Source organism: Strigops habroptila, chromosome 9, assembly GCF_004027225.2.
Source record: "Strigops habroptila isolate Jane chromosome 9, bStrHab1.2.pri, whole genome shotgun sequence".
Classification (NCBI taxonomy): Eukaryota; Metazoa; Chordata; class Aves; order Psittaciformes; family Psittacidae; genus Strigops; species Strigops habroptila.
Window position 1 is genome coordinate 8110291 of NC_044285.2, and position 21606 is coordinate 8131896.

General features: G+C 50.6%; 1 protein-coding gene across 1 annotated transcript; it reads right to left on the reverse strand.

The window, feature by feature from the left end:
* Nucleotides 1–7266: 7266 nt before the first annotated feature.
* On the reverse strand, nt 7267–21264 carry DET1 (DET1 partner of COP1 E3 ubiquitin ligase). Its single transcript, XM_030497205.1, has 5 exons — nt 21143–21264; nt 19549–20657; nt 15648–15838; nt 13885–14076; nt 7267–10159 (listed from the first exon to the last, which is right to left on the reverse strand). The coding sequence occupies exons 2-5, from the start codon at nt 20629–20631 to the stop codon at nt 9970–9972; spliced, it is 1656 nt and encodes a 551-aa protein (XP_030353065.1). The 5' UTR covers nt 20632–20657; nt 21143–21264; the 3' UTR covers nt 7267–9969.
* Nucleotides 21265–21606: the final 342 nt, after the last annotated feature.

Here is a 21606-nt window from a genome sequence, read left to right on the forward strand (position 1 = left end):
CAGGTGAACCCCCTGCCTCACTCCAGCTATCTCAATTTGATTAGAGGGTAGGTTATCTTAACGGGAAGTTCCTTGAGCTGTGACAGATTTGACAGCAAGGAAGAGAGGCTCTTCCATAGATGTTTGACACACTAAAAGAGCTTCCCCCTCACTCCAGAAATATGGCTGAGCTTCAAGTGACTTCATATTCCTCTTTGAAAGGAGAAGATATTCAGGTCAGCTATAAACTGCAAAGCTCAAACCTCCCAGGTCCCAGGTAGCTGGCTGGGGAGAGCATGCGTGAGCAATGATGTGCCTTAAGCAAGGCTGGACTGGCTTCTGTGCTGAGCACAGTGACCAGTCCTGGAAGGGAGGAGCACCCAGTCTGCACTGACAGGCTTGTCAGTGATGTACTGTCTTAACACACAGAGAAAACCAAACACTACCCCTCTCCACCACAGGCAGCTCATTGCATCAATGCAGAAGTGCCCACATCAGATAAAGATGAGAGAACAAACTGAAAAAGATTGGGAAGAGATCTGCAGTCTCTGAAATTCAGGGAAGAGGAGGTGGGTGACTTGAGAGCCAGAAAGCAATGAGAATAAAGCTTTGTCTGATCCAGGCTCAAGGCTGTGCCCTTTGTAAAGGCCACTCTTGGTTTCTGAGTATTTGTGAACATTCATGAAGTCTACCAATACACTGCTGCTGCTTACACAGGGGTAAGTTTTATCTCCCTGCCTAGTTTTGGTAGCTCCCCTACTTCCTCCTCCAACACTTAACACAGCACTCTCTGAGCTGGAGAGAAGAGGCTGGCACTGCTCTCCATGGTGCAGTGGCTGGGTCTGTACAGTATCATGCAATATTTGCTTTCCAAACCCCCAGCTCCACATCCTCAGCTCTCCAGCACGGTGCTCCAGTTACACAGCTTCCCATAGAAGTCACTTTGCACCTCTCTTCCCTCCTGAACACCCCCAAAGCCAAATCCTAACTTGCTGCTCAGTCTGAGCTGTTGATTCTGCAGCACATCCCAGGCCTCTGGGGCAGTGGTCAGGGAAGTGGGAGAGCACAGCAGGCAGGGCAAGCTCTCCCACCCTGCACAAGGTCTGAGTTGCTCCTTCCTGCATATACTGTACAGAGAAAGAAGTTTTAAAACTCTCTATTGTTCATCTTGGAGGGGATGAATAGACACCAACAGCTCTTCATGATTTCCTTACCCTTCAGATCTAACTATGAGGGGCCTGGTTTTAGGCAGCCACTGGTGTTCACCAGTTCTAACTGCTTTTCTTAGCGCCTGGGTGGAATCCTGGTTTCTACTGGCTCACATTCCTCCTGAGCAGCAATCACTTCACTTGTCAGCAGCACAGCCACAGCATTAGCACCCTCATTAGGGTCACATCCTCTCCCTTTGGGCTTCCCCTTCGCTTTGGGATATTTTCTCTCCACTCCCTCCTAACTTTTGATTCCCTACCCTCAAATAAGCCTTTTTCTGTGAAACAAGCTCCGAAGCTGCTACTGACTGCAAAGCTTCACCCAGGTCTCTCTGGGGTTTTGCCCTCCACTTCAAAATACCACATGGACCATCGCATCATACTGGGGGTGAAATAAAAACCAGTCTTCTGATTTACAGATACAATGCTGCCTCAGGTCTGTTTATCCCGTAATGAGGCCCATTCCATCTTGGGGAGTTGATGTAACTCAGTTACCCTTCCCTTGGACAGGGATAGCACCTGGTGGCTTGGAAAAAATAGCCCCCAGCCTTCTCCCTAATAGTACATTATTCTGCAGAGAGGAATTATTTCCCTATCCCCAGCAACAAGGACTTTCTACCCAGAGCTGCAGCTTTATGTACTGAATTGGTGATTTACTATTTCTTATGTGAGCATCTCAACAACAGGACTCAGGCAGCCAATTTCAATCCTTTTGTGAGATTCAATTAAAGCAGTAAGCGATGGCAGTGTCCTTCAACAGCTGACTGCATGTACAGGCCAGCGAGGAGAGGAGCACTAATAACCTGGAGCAGCAGGGGTGGTTCACTACAGCCCCGCTGCTGGGGATGTTTGCAGCTCTTGCTGGCTTTCCCTCTGCTGTGGGGATACCTGGCTGGAGATGTGCACAAAGCAGGGCAGTCAGTAGAGCTCTCAAAGGCTCAGGAGCCTTTGGGGAAGAAACAGTTCAAGTTAGGTGATGTTCTTGCACTGCTTTCCTTGCCTGCTGTCCTTGCCTGGCCCCTCTTCCCCTCACAGCTGCCCCTCTAAGCTCAGCCCATGACCTTTCAGACCAAAAAAAAAAAAGAGATCAAGGACCCTCAGATTGTTTTTGTGCTTTTCCAATGCTCTCCTCTCCCCTCAAGAGGCATTAATGAGTACTCAACAGCAGTGGGAACTGCTCAGAGGTTTTGCTAATGAATTGCCTAATAGTATCCAAGTTCCCGTGCTGATGGTGAAGCTGGGCCATGGGGTCCTCTTGGGTAGCTACAGAGGAAGCCAAGCTTCAAAACTATTCCTTTTTGTTTGATTCATGCTTCCTCTGCTGTGCGTTCCAAGCTTTCCCAGCCAGTGTCACTTGGCAGGGCCCCTTCATCCCTCTGGAGCTCATAACTCTCTACCTATGCCCCATTTATGGAGGATTGGAGGTTGTGCCCCTGGACCCAAACCTCTCTGCAGCCACGGAGCCCTCACAGCTATTGCTGGGGAGAGCTGCTCCCAACAGAGGCTTCACTGCTTGTGTTTGTAAAGTGGATGCTAAGCAAGGATGGGGGTAATGGAAAGGTGGGTCAGGAAAGGGAGAGAACACAGAGGGGAAATGCAAGTAGAGAAAACAGAACATTAAAACCCTCCCCAAAATACTTTCCTAAGGCTGAAGTCTCCCAGCTGGTGGTCCAAGACTCAGCACATGAGGAGAAGGATGCAGGAAAGGGCTCTCCAGAATGGGGCTAGATGTGCTCCCCTTTTTGCTGGTCCCCCAGCCAGACCCCCACATCAGAAGCACAGGGTGGCCTTACTCAGGAGCCCCCCTGCCAGCACAACCAGCTCTCCGGGGCTTTCACTTCACCATTCTAAAGGTGGCACAAAGCTGTACTTAGAAACTGCTCCAAAGCCTCTCCAAGGGGCAATGGCAGTCCTCAAAACTGCCTCTGAAATCCCTCCTCTGTGCCTTTCAACTTAACAATCCACTTTTTGCAAAGCCAAACTAAGCCGGCAGGGCTGGGACTGGTACCTGCTGTACCTCCCAGCCACATCGCTCGAGGCTCCAGCTCTTGGCCCTTCCTCCCTTTGCTTGCTCCTCAGTGCAGGAGCAGACCAGGCTTCCCACCGCACACAGGACTCCAGGTAACAAATAGAACCTGGGGCCCCGGCAAGGAGAAAGACACATATTTCATCCCCCAGCCCCTTCAGCAAGTCCCAAAGTGAGATGGTGAAACAGGACTCTTGTTTCTTCATGCACCAGCCTGCAGGCAACCAACCTGCTCTCCTAATTGTCAGCCATGGCTCTCACACAGCCCCTTGTCCAGGCCTGGATGCTGCCTCTCATTTTGTTCCTATTGAACCCATAGAAGGAATTTATCAATCTCCTGAGCTGCAAGGGTCAACCTGACCAAGGAATGCAAATAGCTTTAGATGGGCCAATCCTCTGGGCTTCTCTCTAATGGCAACGGTGGGAAGCAGCTGGGAGATGCTCCGGAACAATCTGCCCTTGGACATGGCTGCAAAAACAACCTTGTTTACCAAAATTCCTGCAAGGGAAGCGGCGCAGCCAGATGAGGAGGTCCCATCCCTAATAATCCTACAGCCAAGAGCGGCAGTGCTGTCACCGAAAGGGCCAGTGTAAAAGTGGGACAAGCCCTGTGGGTCTCAAGCAGAGCTCCTCTCCCCAGCCCTTATCAGAGCACCAACATCACCTTCAAATCTGAGCTCTCTCTGGGGAAGAAGCCAGCGTGGGCAGAGCCATTGTCTGGGGGTTTAAGAGGTAGGAGGCAGGATGGGGAGAGATTAACTCAGACTTCGCTGCCTGAAGCCAGATGGGCTGCACGACACGACATTTGTCTGCCCTATGTTACAGGAGAACTGTTTGGCTGCCGGCTGCCTCTTCTCCCTTACAGAGAGGGATTTCACTAGCATTAAGGACTCACCTGTCAGGACTGAACCAGTGACCTACCTACGCTGCTGCAGGTAGCAGCACAGCTAATCAGGACCTTACCCTGACCTCAGGACTTAGCCCTAAAAAAATAGGGCAGCAGCAATGAAAACCATCCTTCACGGCCAGACACTGGCTGTGCGAGGGGGGTGATGCTTCAGGAGAAGTGCCCCAGAGATGGGGACGGGGATGGTGCTTCAGTATCTCACAGGATGCGGGTTCAGCGCAGTGGCACAGCCCAGGGCTCCCCGCCGGCGCCCCTCACCTCTCCTAACTCACCATTTGATCCATTATCCCCCCGGATCGGTTGCTGGGCGCAGCAAGGCCGTTTCCATGCGGACGGCTGTTTCTCACCGTTGCTGTGGCGACAGCGGCAGCAGGCCGGAGGCGGGAGGGCCGAGGACCGAAGCTCCCGGAGCACGCCAAGGGCAGCGGGTACATCTAATCCAGCATCGCTCCATTTTACGCCTTTGAGGAGCACGGAGGAGCTATCAAATGACGGGCTGGGCGGCAGTGAGCAGGCGCTCGGGGCAATGCGGTGCTGCCCGCTGCTCCCATTAACACCCTGAAATCAGGTTGAACAGCAGCCGCATGGCACTGGCACCTACCTGGCTCTCATCCCTTTGACCCCCCCATCACACAGCCAGCAGCCCCAAGGCTCAGGCCCAGGGTTAGGTATCAGCCCCACCAGTGCATCCTCACCATCGCCATCCAAGGTAGCCTTGATGCTCAGTTCATGAGGTGCTGGGTCACCCAAGTCTGTCTTGTACCACTCTGGCTCCCTACCTGAGGCTGTCACAACATGGCCAGATGGAGGAAGGACACTGGAAGGCAAGAGGAACCTGTGCAAGAGCAGCTTTCAGAGGTGGAGGGTGCACTGCCAGGAGCAGGGGCTCAGGGAGTCCTCCAGACAAAGCCTGGAGGCCAGCGCCTGGGGAGAAAGAGGAGGATAGCCATGGAGAGTAGAAGTAAACATGTTCCTTGCTTTAAAAACGCTGAATTCAAACTAGTTCTGTCACCCACAGGAAACAAACTCCTCTAGAAGCTCCAGTTCAAACCTGGACAAAGCAGACTGCAGAAAACACTGGGAGCTTTGCGGTGTTACCCACAAATTGCCATTGCCTTGTTGCATTTTTATAGGAGTTTCTTCTACAGTGGCCAAATGCAGTGCTGCTGCTCCTCTGGCAAAGCTGCCCTGGGAAGCACCTCTCCCTGTGGTCCTCCAGCCTGCCAAAGGCCCTGGGCACCCAGTGAGCACCTCCTACCACGCTCCTCTAACACCATCCTTTCAGTGCCCTTGGCATCTTCGCAAACCCAAGAACAGACAGCAATCACCCCGGCAGCAAACTGCAGCAGCCAGAAGGTGCCCTAGGAAAGGATTTGACTTCTGGGAGGGGAAAAAAACAGTCTAAAACCATTGTGGTATTCTTATGTCAAAACATTAGGAAAAGCATGTGCAATTCAGGGTTTTCCCACATAGGTATTTTCCTGAGAGCTGCTTTCCTTGCTCAGTCAGTGCAGCTCTTCCCTGGGAGAAACAAAGGCAAATCAGACCTTTGCCAGCAAACGGCTCGAGCAAGGGATGCTGCTGCCTGATGAGGTGTCAGCCTGGTGGGCAGGTAGTGCCAGGCTGTTACTGCTACAGGGACTGCCTTGGCACAGCTCACCCCATGTCCCCACAGCCCTGGAGCAAGGGAAGAAGTTAAAGAAATCAAAGTCCTTTCACCATTCTGCTGAGGAGCGCTTGGCCGGAAAAGCTTTTACACCCATATTACAAGACAGAGAAGCACGAGGATTCAGGTACATTGATCACCAGGACTCTGAAACTCAGGAAGCAAGGCAAAAGCAAACCCATAAAATCCTGCCCCGTTGCTTGCCCACAGGACCACCTGTGTGATCTGCAGCATGCACCCACCTGGTTCACACAGGGATGAAAGCTGTTGAGTGCCACACATCCCATTGCCATCCAGCCTTTACCATCTCTCTGCCCATAGCCCCGAGAGATCCTGCAGGAAAAGCTGGCAGAAAAGCAGCAAGACAGGAGGACAGACGCAAGACAGACAAATAGACTTCTTAAAGCATCAGAAATCTGATTGTTCTACCTGGGTCAAAAGGACCAAGGGAAGCAGAACAGACACTAGCACCTGAGCAAAAGGAAGGTCCTCCAAGTGCACCGAGAACATCAGGAGCTAAATCAGGGCCAGTCACTCAGTGCTGGAAGGTTAATTGAAAGGAGGGACACACCATTACCGGATATATAGGTTTGATTCTAATGGGATTTCTGTGGCTCACTGTCTAATGCAATTTTTATAAGAAATATTGCAAGTGTCCTGCTTTTACTGCTTCTTTTTAAAAGCAAAAGCAGCACGAGAAGTAACAAAAGATGGGATTCTGCTGCTGGTCAAACATGGTTTCCAAGTCAAGCACCACCTCGTCACTTAGTGCCTGTCTGAAAAGCCACAAGCTCAAGAGCTTTGATATGCTCAAGGTCTCCAAAGGAAAGCATCAGAGCACTGCACACATGAAAATGGAGGGGGGGTTCAAAAGAAAGTGGCTTTTGTGCCCAAAATGTGGCTGCTCAGAGGAACTAACAAACAGGGATGCTGCAAGGTTGTTACAGAGCAGCTTACAAGGGGATCCCCATCTTTGGGAAGGTGCCATTCAAATGTTGTTGTGCAAAGCTGGGAGCAGGACACAGTGGAAAATCTGGGTGCCTCAGCCCAACCTAGAAGCCATGGCGAGGCGATGGCTCTTCTGCCAAGCGAAGTGTGTTCAGCTTTCATCTTCTGATCATGAACCATCAGCAGCAAACAGCCCCAGCATTAGACAAACGCTATAAATGGAATAAAGGAAGAGTCTTTAAATACAAATTGGGCTAGCAATCATATACAAAGGGGAAAACATAACTGAAGGCCAAGAATTCCTCCCCCAGCATTAGCTCATGTAAACAAGAACTTGAGAAATCCGCAGTAACCAAAGGAATGCCTAAGATGGGAACATCCTTGAGTACATTTGTATCCCAACTGCCAGGAAGAGGCGCATGTGACACGCCTGCATAGTCCAAGGCACACCTCTAATTCTCTTCTTAGCAAAGGAATTCCCATCTGCACCATTAAGCTTTTGGGAAGACAAAGACAATAAATGAGGCTCTTAAAGCAAATTGTGTTTATTCAATTTCTGTCTTGTGTTACTAACAAATCTTCGTCCTAACCTAGGAAAAAATAGCAGGTAGAAAAGATCTCCCCTTTGCTCCCGCCCTCGCCACCACACACACACACACACACTTCTTGTTTCTTAAATAAAAGAATCCATATTTCAAGCATGAGAGGCTTTTCTTTCAATACATTTCAGTAATAAAATTAACTCTGCTGTAGATACAAAACGCAGCAGCCAAGACCAGAGGAGCTGCTGTGCTACTCCCAGGCAATTAGTACCCAGAATGATCAATCAGTTTGTCTGCAAACATAATAAGAAAATACTTCGCGCTTATGCAGCACTTTTTATCCATGAATCTCAAAAGTGTTTTACAAAAGCTGAAAAATACGGTTTTGGCCTCATTTACAGGGAAGAAAACACCAGCTGGAGCAGGAAGAGATTTGCCCCAGTCACAGAACAATTTACTGGCTGAGCTAAGAACAGATCTCTACGTCTCAGCCCCAAGCCCCACAATCAGTGCCATGCACTCTGCTTCCCACAGGACAGCCTGAATTTGGCAAAAGCTCTGGTTTCAGAAATGAAGTGGTTTATGTTTTTGCCACCAAACAAAAGTCTAAATGGAGATGTGACAGCTCTTTGAGGAAGCACTGATTTCCCAAGGCTGTGATGCCAAGGAGAAAACCCAGTCTTGGATGGAGCTGCTAAGAGCTTTAGAAAAGCAAAAGTTTCATACTGGAAATGTGAACAAATAAGAGAGTGGTGCAGAAGGAGGTAAATCCATGATCTACAATGTGCAAATGATTCTCCACTTGGAGCTTTAACTGAATGTTTGAGGAACAAATCACAGGATAAAAACCTAAACCCTTGGCAAATAGTGTTATCAGATGGAGAGGAACCTGGAGCTGAAGCACGCGTGGCCTGACACCTACTCTATTAGCAGTCTTCTGACCTGAAGCTGCTCCTGACAGACCTGAGAAACCAACAGTGCAAACACCAGGAAGAGAGCGGTGAAATACAATGTCTTACCCTAGAAATATGTTTAGCAAGGCCAGGATTGGAGAGGAGTACCGTGAGATAGAGTAAAGGCTGATTCAGGGACCCCAGAGCACTCTCCATTACAAGGTCCACTCTTGATACTAAGCAGGCACCAACGACCCACGTGGTTCTTTTCCTATGTAGCATCATGCAAAATGAATGTATGACTTCAACGTTGTTCTTCACAGGCCTGTGGCCACAACACATCACCCACAGCTCGGTTTGGTCCAAACAAGACATCCCCAAGGGTCCTTTAAAGTAGAGGGTCTCCCGTGTATAAGCACCAGTTTTCTAATGCCCCCTCTATACCTCTTATAGGAATGGGACAACAGCAGGCTCGTGATGCTGGGATGGGAGCAGTGCCTGGCAGCACACAGTCATAAACCAGCCTGTGTGTGCAGGAAAGCCCAAATGTTGGCCTAGAACTAAAAACATGTTTAAGAGAGAAGGTCAGGCCAGCATCCTCACCAGCCCACGGTGGCAGGTAATATTATACCCAGGAGCTTATTTTATCAGCAGCATAAACACCACAGTGGTTCAATCAGCACTGATGCAGCAGCCAACTGTGCTTTGAAGCCTGGGAACAGCAAATCAGGTTCTCACAGAGAACAAGCATATCAGACAGGGATAGGTAAGCAACCTAAATCAACAAGCTCATCTCCTAAGTCAACAAGCTCATCTCCTAACTGCGAACCTGCAGCAATGCACATTAATTCAGGTTTCCTCTCTTCTTTTTGGGCAAACCCAAATGCTACTAATTCTCCACACTGGTACTCCAACACGCAGGAGGGTGCCAGCAGCTGGGTCTCCCTCGTTCTCAGCAGCAAATGGCTGTGAGGATTCACCCCCATGCTGCAGAAAAGCCCTTCTGACACGAGCAAGGAGCTGCTGTTGCTCCCCACACCCTTCCCAGCCACTCATCTTCCTTCTGTGCCCACCTCCTCATGCATTAGAGACGCAGCCAGCTGCCCTGGCTTTGTGGTATTAACACACCACCTTTCACTTAGGAGCTTTTAGATACTAAGGCACAAAGATTAAGTGACTTGCATAAGAGCCAGGAACGCACCTCACGTCTCTCAGTCGCAGTGATTTCTCACACCTTTTTTCCCCTGATCTCTTGCATATTAAAATCACATGAGTAGATTGCGTGGATGAGAACAGGATTTCATTTCCCTACTAACACTGAAGACACAAACACGGGTAGCTGTATTTCTAAGCTCTCCCTACGGCTCCCATCCATTCCCTCTATGACAGGCTGTTTGTCTCAACAAGGTAGGAGAGCACCAGTGCAGAAGGGCGCACTCCACAAACGCATTGCCAAACTCCAGCTTTGCCATCCTGAGACCTACAACAGGAGAGAAAACGGACGTGTCTCTGGGAAACCAGGGAAGGAACCTCAGCTACACTTTGTTCATCAACAGGAACAGGGAACAACAGCAGCGTTTAATGCAGCGGGACCTCCATGGTCCAAACAGGGTCAGAAGAATCATTCCCACACCTAACTTGAGTTAGGGCAGAGGAAGCCCTGCGAGATGCCAGCGGGTAGGAGCTCCCAGCTCAGGTTGCTTGCCACGAGGGATGGTTTGGTTTCCTAGAAGGCGCGAGTGCCTGGCTTTGGTGTGCCTGTGGCAGAGCCCCAGCCGCAGGAGGAGCAGCCGAGGCAGGCTACGTGCAGCTGTGCCTCATGTGGAAGTTCACCACGTACTCGGCGTTAGTGCGCTGCACCGAGATGGCGAAGGGCTCGAAGGGGTGGAAGGTGAACGCAACCAGGCGCCGCACGGTGTGATTGATGGGGCGCCCCAGGAGGCCCGCCTGGATCTCAAACTTCAGGAGGCCAGAATCACGAGCGTAAAACCTGAAAGGAAGAGAAAGTCAATTACGGCTGTTCCCCACTATTGACTTTGCCATCTGGGCTCTTCGCACACATAGATGAGTGCCTTGTTCAAGCTCTGGTACTCCCTCAGGGGCAGGAAGCCCTCAGCTGGGGGTCTGGCTCTTGGCCAGAAAGCCCCTCTCAGGGCAGCTAGTTTTCCACTGTCTAGAAAAGCCTGATTTCATCTTAGTATCATCAGTGCCTGTCGTGTTGGTGGATACAGCTGACTTCACATGATGGAATAAGCTTGGGCCAGACCCCGCTTGTGCTGGGTTTCCATCCTCTCTTAGTGCAGGCTGCTCCCCTTCATCCCTAAGGCAGATATAGTGCACAGAACTGAGCTTGCTTCCCTTACCAATGGCTTTCACTGTGAGTGTAAGGCTACCCCTTCCCTCTCCTAATGCTGCCAGGTAGGCTTTACACTGCTGCTACACCCCCTTTCAGTTGAGGAAGGTGAACAGCTTGATCCACTTCTGCTCAAGGGTGCCAAGATATACTGTGCAGCTCAAGCAGGGTTTTGAAGTTCCTTTCAGGTTTCCATCAAGGAAAAAAAAAAGCATTAACAAGCTAGGTTGGGCAGAAAGCACCCAGTGAATTGCACTCAACAATCAGAGCAAGGGCAGCGGTCAAGGGAAGCCTTGCATCCTCCTGCTGTCACTCACAAACCTGCCTGTGGGTCAAGCTCATCTGTGTCTCCAAACAGGGGAGCTCTGGAACACAGCTTCAGCACAAAGCAAACAGTGCTGAAGAGACAGGTGAGTCTAGAATGCTCTCCGCTCCTTGAGCCTTCTCTGCACACTCGGTGTAACCGACATGAGCCCAGGTAACACCAGGATCCTGTGCTGCTGTGGGAACATGGGGCTCTCTGCAATGATCCCGCACTCCCCAAGACTGTGGTGGAGGTTTCTGGGATGCGGTGATGGAGGCTTCTGGATGTGGTACCTTCACATAGCAGCTGGGCTCTAACTCGAGTCCTCAGCCTGAAGATGTCTCAGTTCGTTAGACCCATTTTTCTCCTCTCCCAGCATTGCCATTTCGCCTCCCAGCTGCCTCCTTTTCTACCACCACTTAGTACATGTGGGTATTTTGCATTTTTCCTCTGGTTTTCACTCTGAGAATGCTTTTAATCTCCAAGCAGATTCCCCCCCCGCCACCAATACAATGCAGTCGGCTCTCAGCCTGGAAGAACGGGTGATGACAGATACAGGCAACGCTGTTTCAGAAGCAGAAATACTCCACATTTTAACAACAGAGCCTATTGAGAACCTCATGTTCTTCCTGGAGGGCCACTCTCCTCTCCCTTCCTCTGAATCAAAGTGCCAGCCAGCCCTGCCTGAAAATTGCACACAAGAACCCAGCAAGAGAGTCACAATCTTGGTATTTGGCTTTTCGAAAAGCCCTTTCCCTCCTACACAAGGCTGGGTATGCAGAGGGTCATTCTTTAAATAAAGCACAGTCCCCCGTCCGCTCCTCTCTCTCCCCAATTCACAATAATTTACTACTCGAGATGAAGCTCCCTGTAATCTCCAAGATGGGCTCAGTTTGGTATTTTTAAATGTAGTTTTAAAAGTGCTCTGCAATCAGAGGCCATTTCCATGGGCTCTCACTCTGAGGATAAATTAGGCACTGCAATATAAAATTGTATGTCAACAGAAAAGGCAAGACCAGCCTTTTCAGACTGTATGAAAATGGAAGATTCATCTGCAGACCAATTTTTTGGTTAAATGGCTCCTTATTAACCAACTAGCTGGATTTGAGAGACCCCCTACTATAGGCAAGGCTGTGTTAGAGCCTCTTCCTCACAAGTGCCATCATTTCACCCACTGAATCTCTCTTCAAGCCTCCTGAAAAGATGCTGGAAGATGGCAGTGATGGGGAAAGTCCTTCCTGCCTGGGAGCAACCAACCGGTCTCTCAAGTAGCCCGTTGAGAATTGAACCTTCAGGGATGCAGAAAGGCACTAAGGGTTAAAGTGAGGCAGTAGCACAGAGGTGCTGAAACCGACGTGTAAAAGCTATGGAGACCTTCTTATGTGGCACACAGTGCCAGGAAACTGCACATGGATTATAAACACCCTGAGCTGCTGAAGGGTTTTCCATTGCAGACAATTACAGGACTTACATTACAAATCCTGTGGCCCCTCATTTCCAAGCCCTCTAACCACAACAGGCAGCGGCATTACTTTATTAATCCCTTTGTTTTGCATGTGAGAGGCACAGCGGCACCATTTCAGCTCCTGAATGGTTAAGGTTAGCGCCTTGTCTTCTGCTTACTTGCCAAAAGCCAGGAGCCCCACAGCTCCAAGCCTCTATTCAAGTCCTAATTGACTGTGCACAGCTTTGAGCTTTAGAAGCTCTGGCTCTGAAGGGCCGGTTTGCTCAGGGGAGGGAGGGAAGGTGACACTTGGCTATGTTTACTACAAAGACTTAACCACAGCAAACGACTGCGGTTTTGCTCCCTTTTGTCTGCAGGAGCCACACACAGGTTGGTGCTGGCAGACAACTGCCCGCCTGGCAAGTTTTCCCAACGTCAGGCATGACAAGGGGGAAAAGGGCAGGCTTTTCTCTGCAGGTAACATGGGAGCCTGAGATCAAACCAACTCATACAGGCAGAAAAAGCAATTAAATATACATGATTTGGGAACTGAGAGCGCAGGAATAAGCAGAGGTTCCCCAGCACCTGAGGCAGGGCCAGGGGAGACATGAAACCACTGCTGGAGAATGCACGGATGAAAATAAAGTTGGGAAACCGGCCAGCATGGTCTCCCCAGGCTGCCTGAGCCCCCAACATGTGTGCAGTTGCTAAACAAAGCACTTGGGCATTGAAGGCTCGCTTTGTTTCCAGAGCATAGGTTTGCTTTCTGCAGTACTATAAGTGGAAAGACTATTCTTGCCTGGAGAACTCAGCCTCTTTATGCCTCTCAGGCCAGAGAGGTTGGATTTTTAACCGCTACTACTTGCAGCCATGGCTGCAGCCAGCGAAAATAAGGATGTTTCTCAAGAAGCATTACCAACCTCCTTATTCCCAAGCTCCGGCTTACTCCTATATTAAAAGCTCAGACATAAGAGGCACAGAATGGCCCTTACACCCGGCTCAAACTCCTAGTAGGGAAGCAAATTTCCTCCAGACCACAGAAAGACCGGGGGTATGAAGAGGAGTACAGCTCCCAGGGTGAGAACTGTAAACAAGGCAAGTCTGAAAATAGCTAAATCAATACCACGAGCGTTCTGAGAATCACCTAACCCAGCTACTATTTTATTCACAGGATAAACCAGATCATCCTTGCCAGCTAAGCCCACGTGCTCAAAAAGGATCCTTCCAGCACAGGAAAGCAGGCATCCAGAACCATATATATCACACTGGAGCCTAAACACAACAGCAGGAGTGCAAGAAGAGGAGGAGGATCAAGGGCTTTCATATGGAAAAGGCTCAGGCTTCACTACCCAAACCTTCCCTAGGGCAGCTCAGGGAGAAGACTTGAAGAGCCCTCCACAGAGGATATGGAGGTTTTATCCTCCATATCCACATACAGGATAAAACAGTTGTCACAAGGAAGGAGGCCAAGCTTTGTGCTGAAATAAACCCTCTGGTGAAAGGATGTCATGAGAAAGGCCACAATCTACCCCCTTCTCTGCACATTTGATGCCACACAGCAGTGATTCACTCGCTCTGGTCTCCTCACACACAGCTTCTTGGCCTGTTCCGTACCTTATAGGGTGATCCCCGCAGGTCTTGGGCCGCTCCATGACTGACACCCACTTGTCATCATAGCTGAAAAGGGAGAGGTCGAGGTATGGGCTGCCACTGTAGGACTGGGCGCTGATGGGGAGCTGGCCCAGCAGCCTCCGCACGGCCTCCGTGTGCCCTCCGTACTTGGCATTCACGATAGTGTCTTTGAACCTGGAGCAAGCCAAGGAACAGGTTTTACTCACAAAGGCCACAGGTGAACAGCACAGCTCAAACAAGCTAAGGAGGAAAATTGACAGGGAAAGAAAAGCAGCAGCAGTGTAAGAACTAAACCAGCTCGTTTCCAAAGATGTATCACAGTGATTTGAGCATCAGCCAGATCTGGTGACCTTTTTATCCTCTCTCATCATTACTGTTTCCGCTCTGAAAGCCCAAACTGACAGAAGGAGAAGACTGTGCCTGGCCCCAGCTGCTCTGCAGTGCAGGAAATGAACAGGATCAGAAACAGGGAGAGATGGATTAGCAGCTTATCAGCCAATCCAAGTTCTACCATGAAGCCTGGAAAGAGCATAAGCAAAAGCCAGAGGGTTTCACAGTAACAGTTGAGCCCTTACTGTTGACACAGCCACTATGTTTGAAATGCGCAAAGGGAGAAACCTGAACTGGGGAAGAACCTTGATGAGAAGCCTAAAGCTCTTCAGAAACTCCACTGGGCTGAAAGTTCTCCCCGGTGGAGAGATGAACAGAGGCTGGATTTCCTTTCCAAGTAAAATTGGAGCTTTCTATGTGCAAGAACAGTCAGATCAGCTGCACGGATGTCATACATCAAGGAGGGTAAAACACTTCCATTTGGCCGGAAACACTCAGCCAAAAGCCACCTCACTGTGTTAAACACAGGAAGTTAAACACTCCTGTTAAAGGCCCTTGTAGCTAAGGGGATGGAAAGATTCTCCTCTCTAACACAAGGCAGTTGTTCTTCGGGTGTCTGCAGTGAGCTCTCTCATTCTCTCCTCTCCCACTAAGCGCTAAGGATTTCCTGACAGGCAGCTCTAGAAAGTTACAGACACAGTCAACTTCCTCTTACTTATGTGACGTCAGTCTAAAATCAACAGAATCTTCATGCCCAGAAGCGGTTGCCAAGTACTTTGGATGATGCGAAACAAGTCACTGGAAGAACAAAACACCCTGAGTCACATCAAAATATATTCCAAGAGAAATAACACACTCTGCCTCATTAAAACCACATCTGACTGTTGAAGTACATTCTAGAAATCCAGGTTATTTTGATGGGTTTGCTCAGCTTTCACAATAGGTCTAGGCAGATGAGCTTCCTTTCTCCTAACTGAGTTTGATGAGAGCCACAAGCTTGTGACTGATGTTGGAGAAAATGCTACAGAGCAGTTTGATACACACTAAATACAGAGAATGGCACTTGGCAATTAGCATCTTGACAAATCTCATCTTCAGGGATCTAAGCTATTGGGTTTTAATAACCTCCAGAAGACTTACTGCTCAAGGAGGGCCAGAAGCATCTTTCCCTCAAAACTCCCTTTCCTTTCTTCTAAGCATTGAATTGCCACTGCTTTGCTCCTTCCTGCCATGAGACAGATGCTGTGGAATATCAAACCAGATGCATGAGGCTGCAAGATGAACCATGTCCAAGCAAGATACAACTAAAGGAACCGGTTTCTCGGGGTTGCTGTTGTTGATATTTGATACTGGCCTTCAGCTGACGGGGCTGAGCGCGTGTCTATGTGGGATAAAGCATGCTCCGAATGGCTCACCGGCGCTGGATCTGCCTGGCAAAGTTGTTGCTGGAGGCTGAGCAGGGGAACTGGACGGCCTCGCTGTGCAGGGTGGCGTTCCTGAAGAGGTCACAGAAGTTCTCAAACAGCTCCAGCAGCTCGTCGGATGTGTTCTCAAAGACAGCAATAACCTCTGTGGTCACCATGTTGTACACGACGAAGAACGAAGGCTGAGGAGAGAGGCAGAGGTAGTGGTTACCCAAGGGAAGCTGTCCCTTCCTTCCCCACACATGCCACCACAGACCCTACCCAAACATCTCTGCAGTGCAGGAGAATCCCAGATCCCCACACTAATCCATTCTGCTATTCAAATACCTCCACAGGTACCAAATTATCCACCTCTTAAGTGTGATTATTTATGAAGAAAACTTAATGGGCGTCCAATTTTTCAAGTCAAACTGGATGTCAATACTCCTGTTTTCTCCTCTTCTGCCCTCCACCAAATCCAAAATGCTTTCTAAAGTGCCAAATTTAACTTTCATTCCTGCTGACAAAATGGTTTTAAATCCAGAGCTAGCTGGCCACAAATTAGTTTTTCTTCTGCATACAGACATACATTTTCCTCCCCTTCTTAAGATTTCCATCCCACAGAGATGAGCTTTTTTAGTGTACCGTGCACTAAACCACTGCCCACAAAGACTTGTGCCCTTGATGCTCTGCCAGTAGAGAAATGAAAAACTGAAAGACATTAATGGCTTCTTTTTAATGACAACATTCTTGTGCAAGAAGGCTCAGGAACCACGCTGCGCATTGGCAATGGCAGTGTTTCATGGCAACAAGGCAAGGTCCCGCAGCTGGGTCAGGGCAATCCCAAGCACAAATACAAGTGGGCAGAGAATGGACTGAGAGCAGCCCTGAGGAGAAGGGGTGTTGGCTGATGAGAAGCTCTGCATGACCCAGCAGTGTGCACTCACAGCCCAGAAGCCCCCCGTGTGCTGTGCTGCATCAAAAGGAGCGTGAGCAACAAGCTAAAGGAGCTGTTGTTCCCCCTCTGCTCCACTCTGAGACAGCCCCTCCTTGCAGTCCTATGTCCTGTCCCCAGCTCTGGGGCATCCAACACAAGAGGGATGTGGAGCTGCTGGAGCAAATCCAGAGGAGGCCACGGAGATGCTGTGAGAGATGGAGCACCTTTGCTATAGAGGCAGGCTGAGGGAGCTGGGCTGCTTCAGCCTGGAGAAGAGAAGGCTCCGAGGACACCTTATAACAGTCTTCCAGTACCTAATGGGGGCCTAAAAGAAATCTGGAGAGGGATCTTTTTACAAGGGCAGGTAGTGACAGGACAAGGGGGAATGGCTTTAAGCTGACATAGGGGAGATTGAGATAAGATTTTAGGTAGAAGTTCTTCCCTGTGAGGGTGCTGAGGCGCTGGCACAGGGTGCCCAGAGAAGCTGTGGCTGCCCCATCCCTGGCAGTGTTCAAGGCCAGGTTGGACACAGGGGCTTGGAGCAACCTGCTCTAGTGGAAGGTGTCCCTGCCCGTGGCAGGGGATTGGAGCTGGATGAGCTTTAAGTTCCCTTCAACCCAAACTATTCTGTGATTCTATGAAAAAAGTGACATTGTGCCAGCGCAACTACATCCAAGGGAGGCAAGGTTCCCATCCCATTGGAAAAGGGCACATTTAATCCTTGATCAAATGTAGCATTCATTAGAGACAGGAGTGGTAACACCCCAGCACTCCAAAGTAAGAACCTGCCCCTGCTTCAAAGGTGACTAATTCCCATGGTATCTGCACACATACCCGGTTAAATCTTCTGTCAATAAAGGCAATATCTAAATGCTTCACCTCCTGCTCCCAAGCGGTGCTCAAGAATGATGCAGGCACTCTGCCCACCCTCCCACCCGCAAATCTCACAAGGTTTGTTTGGTTTACAGCCCCAAAATAACTTGTGATAATACAATCCAGCCCCCACATGTCCAAACAAAGAGCTCTACATGAGGTTACTCACTCGACTACTGCCCGAGGAAAGGGAAGCCCTTCTGAAATACTGGGCTGGAGCAGAGGCAAAATAAGAGGAGACAACAGAAGGAAAAAGTATTTACATCATTGGAGATTGCAGGGAGTATCCTCCAACCTTAAATAAAGAGTTCCTTTGCCAGGTTAACACACAGACACATCTACAGGATGCTCCTGACCAGAGAAACTACCCTCACTGCTCTTTAGCAGCACCTGTAACACAGGCAAAATCCATCATCACAGCAGAGGTGGCAGAAGTCAAGAGGCAGAAATCACACAGCAAAGCTGTCAAGTCTGTTAACACAAGCCTGGAACAACCACAAAGCCCAAGCTATGTGTACACAGCTTAAAAATCTTGAAGGATTCAGTGCAGACCCTGACAATACAAAGCACAAACAGCACCTTCCTCAACCTTCTTGGCAGAGAGGCCAGAGAGAAGAGAGGAGCCTGAAAGTGGATGAAACCTCATGTTCTTGTCCAAGAGACAACAGAAAAATTGGAGCTTTAGGTATTTTGTGAGTCAAGTTTTCTTTGTTCAGGAAGCCCCAACACAAAGCCCACGTTCAGGCAGGTCTGCAGAGACTGCTCCACATCAGGAGTTACCTCCTGAAAGAACTGAGGTTCTCTTCCTCCAGCACAACACACACTGCCTGAGGAACACCACAAACAAACCACAATCTGCTTCTTCAGGTAACCCTTGGGTGAAGAGAGTCAGGAGCTGCAGCAAACTGGGCACAGCAGCCTTGGTAACCACAGTGGAGGGCAGAGCTGAGCCTGCCACAGACATTTACATCAGGAGAGGAGCACTGTTCCACATCCCAGCAACGAGCACAACGCTGCAGATCACTTCCACAAAGCTTTAATGGTTTTGAGGCAGATGCTCAGTTTCACATAAAGGTGTAAAGTTGAATAGATTACACCTGAACCTATTCCTTCCCAAAGCAGCTCTCCCTAACAAACACCACATAAGAAGAAAACAAGCCAGTTGTCTTCCAGGAAGAATTAGTCTATGGCAACACACAAAGAACTACTGTCTGTTTCTTCTAGGATCCAAGTCCTGGATCTGGCAAAGATAGGGAGGAAGAGAAGGGTACGAAAGAAAACCAAGCATCTAGGGAACAATCAGACCTACATGCAGCACTGGAGATTTATTATGAATTCTTGCTAAATACTCCCAACAGAATCAAAACCAAGTGAATTAAAGGAATAGAACAGGCTAATAAACCATCCTTCTCAGTTTCATAGAGCTCAAAACCTGACCAGAGCTCTAATGGTAGTGAAAGAGATGATCAACCTGGGGCATGGTAAAAGGTCTGGAGGGACCCAGCACTGACTGAGCTACATTTGCTCTAATTTGACTTCTTTAGTACTAAACTGAAAGGAGAAGCAACTGGCACATTAAATAGATCTAAAAGCTGCTACTCCAATTTGGAGAGATCACAAATACTAACTCACTGAAGCTTGAAAGAGGGAGTGTGTAGGCAGAACAGAAAAAGGAATTCTACTGGGGAAAAATGAAGAAGACTATTCTATTTGAAAAACAGGCTTCAAGATACATGAGAGAAGGGAGAGACTGCCTCTGCAACTGACGTGTACTGCCTGAAATATCAGCTAAAAAACTAACCAGCTGGGGAATTAGGAGGGGAAGAGGCTTGCACAGCATCTGCAAGCAAGGGGAACAATCCCTGGAGAAAGAGGACTCCACAACACACCAGAGATCTTCTCGTTCATTTTTAGTTGAGAAGGAAGCAGTGAAATTACGAGAGCAAAAGATGTGAGTTATTCAGTATCAGAGGTGTCAGATGTTCACCCAAGAACGAAGTAGCATAACCAACCCTCACAGGCTCGGCTACGAAACACAGCTCACAGCACTGGACCCACTTGAGGTGCCCCAAAGCAAAGAGCAGCCTGAGGAGGCTGCAGTACCTGGGAAGGGTCCGTCACCCGCAGCGTGACCACGTCTTCACTGGTGTATTTGATGAAGAGATGGTTCTCATCCAACAGCTGCATCTTCCACATGCGGAGCTGCCTCAGCTGATCAAAGTACTGGAAGAACCTTCTTTTCGCTATGGCGCTTCCATCCTGCTCGGCCCTTCGCCACAGGTACACCAGCAGCCTGTGCTTCAAAGAGTTTATGAAGGGCTCTTTGTAGGGGTTGGCCATCCCCGTCTGGGTGTCCCGCTGCACCTCGGGATACACCGCAGACAGGGTGAGGAGATCATCCTCATAGCAGAAGCGGCCGATAGTCCGTACGTCGATGAACGTACCCTCGGGCGTCACCTGAAAGACGTGAATAGTCTGTTGCTGCACGGAGAGAATGGCCAAGATGTTCTTATAGAGGTACAGCCCCTGGTTGTGAGACAGGATGACTTTGTCACATTTGAAAGTCCGAGTGTCACAAAGTCTGCCCGTGTGGAGGTCTATGATATGCAGGGAATAATCCTCCAGGGGGGAGCGGGGATTAGGGGTCACGGACTCGCTGTTGCGGTACACCTCGAAGAAGGGAGGGTGAGGCTCCTCGGGCAGGTACGCGGCAGAGCCCACGATCACGTACCGGCAGTCATCGGTGAACAAGCTGCACTCCCGGTTCAAGTGCTCCCCGTTGGAGGCCACGTTGGTGATATGGAGCAGGACAAAGAAGCGCTCAAAGAGCCGCCCGCGGATGTTGACAGATCTTTGGTCATTGCCGTTGGCCAGGATCTCTCCCTCGTAGCCCTGCAGGAGGTCTTCTGCCGCCTGGCAGCCTTGGTACTCATAGATCTCCAGAGAGGTCTGGTCAGAGGAGAAGGCGATGAAGTAGCGGCCATCAGGGGAGAACTTGCGCAGGAAGCAGGGCGGCTTCTCCACGTTGACCACGGTGAAGTTGGGGAAGACGTTCTGGTGGAAGACACGGACCTGGTGCCAGTGGGTGCCCGCTTTGCCCGAGCTGATCCGGCGGCGCTCCAGGCGGTGGATGACATTCTGGTTCTGGATGCGGCGGGGCCTGATTGTGGGGGCATCATGGTCCATGGTCAGAGCTCTACTTCATCTTTACCCTGATGGGGAGAGAGCACACTCGTGCTGCAGAACCACATGGAAACCGGGGTTGAATGCTGGGGGACCTGCTTGCAGGGATAGAGTGGGGGAAAGCCCCACAGCACCCAGCGGGGGTGGCTGAAAGGTGCAGTCTCGCTTTTGGGAAGGGAGAGATGACACAGGAGGACACTGAGGGGAGAGTCTGGGACGGAGACCTCAGCAGCGGGGGGAATGGGAAGGAGCCCAGCGGTAACCCCAGCGCACTGAGGGGCGATGGTGTCTGCGAGCCCGCCTGCTCGAGAGGGCTGGAAGGGGACGGAGCGAGCCAGGAACGGGGACAGGCACCAGGGAACGGCGGGAGCCCGCAGGCACCGCGGCGGGTGTCCGGCGGCTGCGGCGGCACCCGGAGCTCCAGGCCAAGCCCCCGTGGGCCGCAGCCGCGCTGCCGCCGGCCGGGACAGCGGGGGGGAGGGGTGCGGGCCGGGGCAGGCCGCGCCGCGCTCACCGCCGGGTCCCACGCCGCTCCCGCCGCTCACGCCATGGCCGCCGCCATCTTGCCGCCACCGCACCACCACGGCGGCGGCGGGGTATCACCCGCCCCTCTTCCGCTTCCTGCCGCCGGGATACAGAGGATGGAACAGAGTGTCGGCAGAACGCGGAGCCCGCGCCCCCTGTCGGGAAGGAGGGAACACTGCGGGGCGTGCCCGGACACCCATTAGGGACCCATCCTGCACCCATCCTGCACCCACTCTGCACTCATCTGGCACGCCCTGAAGCAGCCCAGGCACCCCCTGCACCCTATTCCTGCATTCATCCTTCACCCCACTCCCTGTCCCATGGGCACCCCCTGTACCCACTCTGCACCCCATCCACCCCATCCCAGCACCCCCTGCATCCCCGTACAACCACCCCCAAGCCCCCTGCACCATCCCGCACCCCCATCCCACACCCCAGCACCCCCTGACCCTC